The sequence below is a fragment of the Grammomys surdaster genome, unplaced genomic scaffold, assembly GCF_004785775.1.
Source record: "Grammomys surdaster isolate TR1022 unplaced genomic scaffold, NIH_TR_1.0 125977, whole genome shotgun sequence".
Lineage (NCBI taxonomy): Eukaryota > Metazoa > Chordata > Mammalia > Rodentia > Muridae > Grammomys > Grammomys surdaster.
Window position 1 is genome coordinate 1,855,243 of NW_021620793.1, and position 8,361 is coordinate 1,863,603.

An 8,361-nucleotide genomic window follows, 5' to 3' on the forward strand; every position below is an offset into this window, starting at 1 on the left:
TCCTTCCTTCCTTCCTTCCTTCCTTCCTTCCTTTCTTTCTTTTTTATCTTTTCTTTTTTGTTTTGTTTCTTTGCTTTCTCTCTTTCTTTCTTTCTTTCTTTCTTTCTTTCTTTCTTTCTTTCTTTCTTTCTTTCTTTCTTTCTTTCATAGCTCTGGCCTTGAATTCATATAATCCTTGGCCTCATGAGTGCTGGAATTGAAGCTGAGAGACAGCCTTGCAAAGGTCACCTTGCTCCTTTCCTTGCAGGAGAGTTGGTGTCTCTGACTAGACTGGAATTTATGTAGACCAGGCTAGCGTCAAACTCTCTGCAATCCTCCTGCCTCTACCTGGGACTAAAGGTGCGTGCCACTACATCCATCACTGCTACCTTCTGGAGAGTTGAATATAGCAGTTGGTTCCTGATAAAAGTGCAGCTTTATTAAAGGCCACTGTGACTTTCTCTGTCGTCGTCACAGGGCTTTTAGCGCCTGCACATAATGGATACCTTCAGAACCATTTTCCCTCCCTTTCTTGTGGGTTTTGGTTTTGTAAGGTGATCACTTGACTAGCAGCTGCCTCCTACTGCCACTGACCAACTTGTTCTTCAGGTCCAGAGTGTGACTGCACACTCGACTCCGCTAAGGCCTTGTGGCCACAGAGAAGTAAGAGGTTGAGAGATGTCAGGCAGGTTCAGGGCTGCCTGTACGGAGACACCTCTGTCATAGGACTGCTTGCTCTAGTGCCCTGTCCCCTCCCGCCCGCTTGCTCTGCTGTCCTTTCTCCTCCCCCTCTGTTTTTTTTGGAGGGGGAGTGGGCTATTTATTGTTTTGCTTCTGTTGTTTTTTCTTTTGATTTGGTTTGGTTTGGCTTTTCAGAGACAGGATTTCTCTGTGTAGCCTTGACTGCCCTGGGACACTCTATACACCAAGTTGGCCTTTAACTTAGAGATCCTTCTGCCTCTGCCTCTGAGTACTGGGATCAAAGGTGTGTACTACCATGCCTGCTTTCTGTTAGTTCTGTAGAACAGTAGTGTTTCTGTTTCATAGGAGAGAACACCAAGGGTAAACAAAATAAAGTTTCTTGTTTAGGCTGCCAATGTAGGGTTCAGCTGCGGTCTTTTTTCTTCTGAAGCCCCTGGACTCTGAAGAGACCGTCTCTGATGCCTCCTGCAGCCCAGACAGGCTGCCTGTGTGAAAGTGGTGTAAGTCTACCCCTGGGCACAGGCACCAGACTCAGCCACAGCTGTGTTCCCTAGAGCTCACACCTTCCTTCTGACTGTTCTTATCTCACAGGAGCAATGAAGTCTGGGTCCTTGACCTGGAGCAGTGGGCATGGTCCAAGCCGAACATCTCCGGCCCCAGTCCTCACCCCCGAGGTGGCCAGTCTCAGGTGCTAAAGAGTTTAACTATTGAGCAAGCACTGTAGTATCTTTATGGGAGTGAGGTGAGGTCCCTGTGCAGTGAGCCAAAGAAAATTTCTCACCGTGTGTGTGTGTGTGTTTCTCAGTTTCTTTTGTGCTGTATTACCTATAGTGGTCTCTGGGGGTTTTGTTAAGAGAGTTCTGCATATCTGTGGTTAATGCTCTAATGTCAATATTTTTTCAAGTAAGAATGTGTCTGTTCAGGGGTCTTCAGTTCAGAGGGATAGGATGACGTGGGTTGAGTGGAGTGGGCAGCTGGGATACTCACTGGGCGCTAACAGAGGAGTGCGTTGGAAGCATGGGAAGTCAGGTGCCTGTGTCTTTGTAGATTTATTTTAGATTTCTTCATCTCCCCAGATTGTTATAGATGATGCAACTATCCTGATCCTTGGTGGATGTGGTGGCCCCAATGCCGTGAGTATTGCAGTGGCTCTGATTCAGCTGCCGAGCTCTGCAAGTGTGCTCAGCCTGCCTGCTCACTGAGACAGTGCTCACTTACAGGGTGTCCCTTCCTCTTAGAGTAGACAGCTCTTATGTTTTCTGCCTTTTTCCTCAATTCTTTTGGGGGGAAGGGGGTGAGAGGTACTTTTAAATAGAAACATTGGCCTCTTAAATATTCATTTCTCAGTTTTCTCTATTCCTGTTTCCTCTTTAAGCTATAAGGTTTTCCAATATGATTTGTTTAGGGAGGGGGGCAGTGGAATAACTAACAGGTAGATGACTGAAATCCACATGGGATTTACTTAAGAATTCCAACTGAGAAAGTTAATGACTATATTCTCTCTCTCTCTCTCTCTCTCTCTCTCTCTCTCTCTCTCTCACACACACACACACACACACACACACACACACACACACACCAGCTGCAGTTGGTACGTGGATCACAAGAACAATTCCATGGGCCAGGACAGTCAGCCATGTATGAATGATGGAGGCAGGAGTCATAGCTGAATGAATACCTGAGGGTTAGGATGTCCCCCTGCCAAGCCCAGACACTTTACACCAGGCACCATAGCCTCAAGACAGCACTCTGTCACATGATGGATGGGTGGATGGGTGGATGGGTGGATGGATGGGTGTGTGGATGAGTGGGTGGGTGGATGGGTGTGTGGATGAGTGGGTGGATGGGTGGGTGGGTGGGAGGGTGGATGGGTGGATGAGTGGGTGAATTGGTGGGTGGACGGACAGATGGATGGGTGTGACGCACTTATGAGACAACAGTTGTGTGTGCTGGAGCATGTGCCAACCCCGACTCCTGTTCTTGGTTTTTCTCTTGCAGCTCTTCAAAGATGCCTGGCTACTGCACATGCACCCGGGTTCCTGGGCCTGGCAGCCACTCAAGGTGGAAAATGAAGACCATGGAGCCCCAGAACTATGGTGTCATCCAGCCTGCCGGGTAAGTAGGGAATGAGCAGCCAGCAAGAAATGCCCTAAACTAGAAAACGGGATTAATTTGTTAAACTTACATGTTTACAGAAGTAGAAGACAGTTTAGAGTCACGTGCTCTTTTAGTATTTCTCGTGTGCACAAGCTGCTTGGGAGGAGAACATCGGTGCACACGGTTTTATTTCCAGCTGTAAGGACCCATTTGTCTACGGACTGTCCCCCAGGGTCTCTTAAACAGATGCCCCATTCCACAACCACAGCTTTCCTTTAGCAGTGGCCATTCTCGCCTGCCTTCCTTCCTAGCCAACATGACTATTACTTCATCTCCACGGGTCAGGCCTACAAAACAGCTGCCCGTTCCCAGCGGCTGCGTGAGGAAGTCTGATGAGAAGTAAGGGTGGGGCTGTGAGCACGAGTCCTTTCTCTTCCAGGTGGGACAGTGTGTGGTGGTCTTCAGCCAGGCGCCCAGCGGGAGAGCACCCCTCAGCCCCAGTTTGAACTCTCGCCCATCACCTATCAGTGCCACTCCTCCAGCCCTGGTTCCTGAGACCCGAGAGTACCGTTCCCAGTCCCCCGTGAGGAGTATGGATGAAGCCCCTTGTGTTAATGGCCGCTGGGGAACACTGAGGCCCAGGGCTCAAAGGCAGACTCCCTCAGGTTCCCGGGAAGGGAGCCTCTCCCCAGCCAGAGGAGATGGCTCTCCCATCCTCAATGGTGGAAATTTGTCTCCAGGGACGGCAGCTGTTGGGGGTGCTTCCTTAGACAGCCCTGTTCAAGTGGTGTCTCCAAGCACTCCATCTGCCTCTGATGGGTACGACCTAAAAGTAGGACTGGCTCTAGCTCCCCGACGAGGGTCTTTACCAGATCAAAAGGACCTGAGGTTAAGTTCCATTGATCTGAATTGGGACCTGAAGTCTGCTTCCAATAGCAGTCACGTGGATAGTACAGACAACAGGACAGTTGCAGGGAGTGTGAGACACCCTCCAGAACAGACCAATGGTGTTCACACCCCACCACATGTGGCCAGTGCCCTTGCAGGGGCTGTGTCTCCAGGTGCCCTGCGTCGGAGTCTGGAAGCCATCAAAGTGATGTCATCCAAAGGTCCCCCAGCCTCAGCAGCACTGAGTCCTCCTCTTGGGTCTTCTCCAAGTTCTCCTGGGAGTCAGGGCCTGAGCAGTGGAGAAACAGTGCCCATCCCCCGTCCCGGACCAGCCCAAGGAGATGGTCATTCCTTACCCCCCATTGCTCGTCGCCTGGGCCACCACCCTCCACAGTCCCTCAATGTTGGCAAACCTTTGTACCAGAGTATGAACTGCAAACCCATGCAGATGTACGTGCTGGACATTAAGGGCACCAAGGAGAAGGGCCGGGTCAAGTGGAAGGTGTTCACTAGCAGTTCTGTGGTCGGGCCTCCGGAGACGAGCCTGCACACGGTGGTGCAGGGCCGCGGAGAGCTCATCATATTTGGAGGGCTCATGGACAAGAAGCAGAATGTGAAGTACTATCCAAAAACAAACGCCCTGTACTTCGTTCGAGCAAAGAGATAATGTGTTCCACACCCCTCCCCTTCTGTGTCTTGTAATTTGGAATTTTGCAGTGTGCAAACATTTGGACTAAGACTTGGGGAAACAACATGACTCCCACAAACCAAAACTCCAATTCCATGCCTAACTTGCTCCAGGCTGGGATTAAATCCCCACTAAGGAAAAGATATATATATACAGATATATTATATAGCCAACTCTGTTTACAAATAAAGGCGAGATCTTCGTCCTGGTTGAGATCAGCTGCTGTTGCGATCTTAGTGGAGGCTGTACTGGCCTTTTCTACTCTGCTGATAACTAGACCAGGAAGGAAGGGGACAGAACAGTAACTTCTCACAAGAAGCCGAAGAGCCCCCTGCCATCTTTCTGTGGCCTTCTCAGAGTCAGAAACAATGGCCTAGACGGGACACTAAGGAAGAGACTTCGGCTGCTGAGCTGCAGGATCAGAGTCACTTACAGAAGATGGTTCTTCCCCGCCTCCTATTTAAACCACAGAGGACCCATGATGTCTCTGTCGAAGCACCCTGTGCCTGGTCCCTTCTGCCCTCTGTGATCCAGAGAAATCACCCTACAAGAAGCACTGTTGCCCACGTGCGGGAGTCATGCTGAAACAATGTTTATAGAGCCGCCATCCATCCGTCTGTCTGCCTCCTTCCTGTCCGTTGGTCTTTTTGGGTTCTTCCTACGTGTCTCAGCAAACAGTCAATGTCTGATTAGGGAATTTCTGACAATCGTGTTTGGTTGCAAGCTGCCAAAAACCACACTTGTTTTCCTTTTAGAACTGGCTCCTCAAAGGCCTCTCCTGTCAGCAGGCTGCTCCCTGTCCTCCAGCGGTTTGGTTTGCGATGTTTTGTTTTACTCTTTATTCTATTTGGGGCATTTGACCTTTTTTTGTTCGTTTGTTTAAAGCACCAGAACTTTCTCACTTCTTCCTCTCTGACAAAGCTCCAGTGTCCACAGAATTCAGACATGTTAGAGCCTTCCCGGCACCCTTAGGCCAGTCAGAACCCACTGCAGTGTGCTGGTGTATACCTGTAACCCTAACACTCAGGGCAGAGGCAGGGTGATTTCAGATTTGGAGTTAGCCTGAGTTATATGATGAGTCTCTGTCTCAACAAAACAAAGTAAAATTAAGATGCCAGTATTATTTTAAAAAAAAAAATCTGAGGCATCAAAAGACACCTTTTATTTTTTTTCCCAAGGCAGAGTCTCACTGTGTACCTCACAGAGATCCTCCTGCCTCTGCCTGTCACTTGGGGCACAACCCTCTGTGCTGTGTGTTGACAGGTGACTGTCTTGAGTGTCATGTCCTTGACACTGGAGATAAACATGGCCCCAGGAGCAGCTCCCTCCTTCCTGTTGTCTTGTTCTTGTGTCCCCCAAACAGGGCTTCCATTTCTGCCTTCACATTTCCTAGAGAAGGTACAACCAATCAGGAGAGTGGTTTTGTTTTTTATTATTATTATTGGTTTTTGTTTGTTTGTTTGTTGTTGTTCATAAAGAAAGCTATAAATTACTGGTCTCTAAGGCACAGCCTGGACATAGGAAAAATCAAAATACGATTATTTCAAATGACCATCCAACTGTGGTGTTGGTGATTTCTCATCAGTGGATAAAGGATTTTTATTCTGCCTTTAAAACTGAAATTGAAACAACAACAACAACGTGTTTCCCAGTGGCACTCTCCCTTTCCCCTGTCAGCGTCTCCCAGGCACAAGGCTGCTGCCTGGTTCATGGCTAGCACGCCACCTGTCGGACAAGTGTATCTCCTGCTTCATGCTCAGTCTTCTATCAGTCATTAACTTTGCTCTGGTGATCCTGGTAGGAGAGCCCCCCTGTTTCAAAGCCCAGGAGAGGGCTAGCTCTAGAGGAAAGATATGCACTCTGGAGCTTCTCCCGAGGGGACATCCCTGTGCCTACTTCCTGTGTGCCCTACCACTCCAGCTCCCTGCTCTCTTGCTGCTGCCAGTCCTTTGGCTGAGACTGTTTGATCCTCTGGGGTCTTGACTCAAGAGGCGAGGCCAGCAGATAAGCAGCCTAGCATTGCTGAGCCCTCTCTGTGGTGTTCGTGTGTGCATGGCGCCTCTGGACTTGGTTTCTACTTAAACATCAAGCATTCAGATACCCGAAAGTTCAGAATCTCTACTTTGTAGTCTTTCCCTTGTGGCCTTCCTAAGCTGGCTGTCAACTGTTGATTCTTTGACTTTTCCCAAGTAGACAGGCAACAGAAATATTAACCTCTTAGAGAGCACCGAGTTCCTCTGCACTCTGGGGTCCTGGGGCTGCCCATACTGCTGAGAGCCAGGTGTCTGCAGTCACTCCAGAGAAAACAGAACGAGCCTCACCTGCACCCAGCCGTGTGGGACTTTGGGGTCCCTGAGCGCTGTAGAGGCTGCCATGGGAAGTGACTCAGCAGTGGAGATGGTGGTCTCCTCACTCACGAGGCCAGGCGTGTCCCACGACTTCCAGTATCTCAGCAGGGCTCAGCATCCGCACAGCACTGTCAGGTCACACTTAACCACAACCCCTTTTTTGACACAATACCAATTTTGTCTTAAAATTCACCAGGAGACATGAGTCAAAATATTTTGTTTGAACCCTCAGGAGCACCTAAAGAAAATATTTACCAGTATTTAAGTATTTAAAATACATCTTGTTTCTACTTGAAGCTTTAACCCTTTCCATTCCTGCAAGTGTGCCTTTGAGAGCCCTTGGTCATAGTAAGTTCAGTCATGTTGTTGGCCTCGTGTGAGAGTTCTGCTCTGCTCCTGCACAGAGCTTCCTGCTCACGCCTGCGACACAGTGTGCAGCAGAGAGCCCTCGTTTTCACTCCTGTTTCTGCCTTCCTGCCTTGCTTGCTATGAAGGCACCACACCCCACCTTTCCCCATGATTTGGGAGCACCAGTAAGGTATAGAAGCAAACTTCAGTTTTGTTGAAGGTAACGCTGGGCATGCTCTCCCAGCCTTCTGATTTGAAGGTTTGAGCTCTGGCAGGAACTGAAACCATGAATTGTGGAAGAACTTCCCTGGAACTCCCTAACTAAAGAAGAGGAGGGAAGGCAGGATTGCAGGAGGCTTGACAGAAAGCCACTGCAGTGGAACAAGGAGGTCCTCCCTTTACTGTGTCTGTAGAAGTTCCTTCTGCTTTGCTTTTTCCCTTCCCTTTCAGTCTGTCTATCTGTCTGTCCTTGCCCTCATGGTGACTGTCTGGCATGGTGATGTACTCTGTTTGCATTATCTGTGGTCTCACCAGCACATAAGACAGCGGGGAGGATCTGAAGGAGTCCAGGGTAAGGAAGCGTGGCCTTGGGGACTGTGTAAGGCATGCTCTGCTGTCATCTGCAGGTGGCCTGTCCCCGCCCCCCTCCCCCCTTGGAAATGTGGGAATGAAAGCCAACCTCTGGCTCCACTGTGCTCGCTCGCTCTGACCCCTCCTACCAACCAGGGCTCACGTCGGTGCACACCCACTGTGCCCTGACAAAGCTGGTGCTGTGAGTGATGTTTCCCATACAGCTCAGGGGTGCCCGGCGGCTCACCCCAGGCACTTTAGGCACATCACAGTGTAGGAATGAAAATGGATTCCATGGATATTCAAATCTGTCACTTTCATTTTTGTTAATGTTTTCCCTGATGACTTTTTAGCAGTTTAACAAATAAAACAACGGACTGAATTGTCTTAACTTTCATTAGTACAGGAGAGAGAGGGGATCCTTGGGATAGAGGGCAGTGGGAGGATACAGGAGAGAGAGGGGTCCTTGGGATAGAGGGCAGTGGAAGTAAAGGGGGTGGTTGGGAAGGTGGTTTGCTGAGCGGGAATGGTGTCCCTGTCCCCGCCATCCCTGAAGAACTTTGTGTTGCAGATCCTCACCCTGAGGTGGAGACCCAAGGGAAGTGAGGAGAGTTGTACAGAGAGCCAGGACAGGCTTTGCACCGTAACTGACCTGAGCAGAGGTGAGAACACAGGACACAGCAAACAGGTTTAGATACCTTTTCCCATTTGCTGCTTTACCCTGGGTGCAGATCTCGCCAG

At 49.6% G+C, this 8,361-nt stretch overlaps 1 protein-coding gene across 2 annotated transcripts in view; it reads left to right on the forward strand.

The window, feature by feature from the left end:
• Positions 1-8,002, forward strand: part of Fbxo42 (F-box protein 42) — a 60,407-nt gene extending 52,405 nt beyond the window's left edge. For both annotated transcript variants that reach the window (XM_028754025.1, XM_028754026.1), the window contains 4 exons: positions 1,273-1,369; positions 1,758-1,814; positions 2,680-2,796; positions 3,218-8,002. In XM_028754025.1, the coding sequence (XP_028609858.1) occupies positions 1,273-1,369; positions 1,758-1,814; positions 2,680-2,796; positions 3,218-4,333 (1,387 nt within the window). In that variant the 3' untranslated portion in view covers positions 4,334-8,002. The remainder of the gene's footprint in view (positions 1-1,272; positions 1,370-1,757; positions 1,815-2,679; positions 2,797-3,217) is intronic.
• Positions 8,003-8,361: the final 359 nt, after the last annotated feature.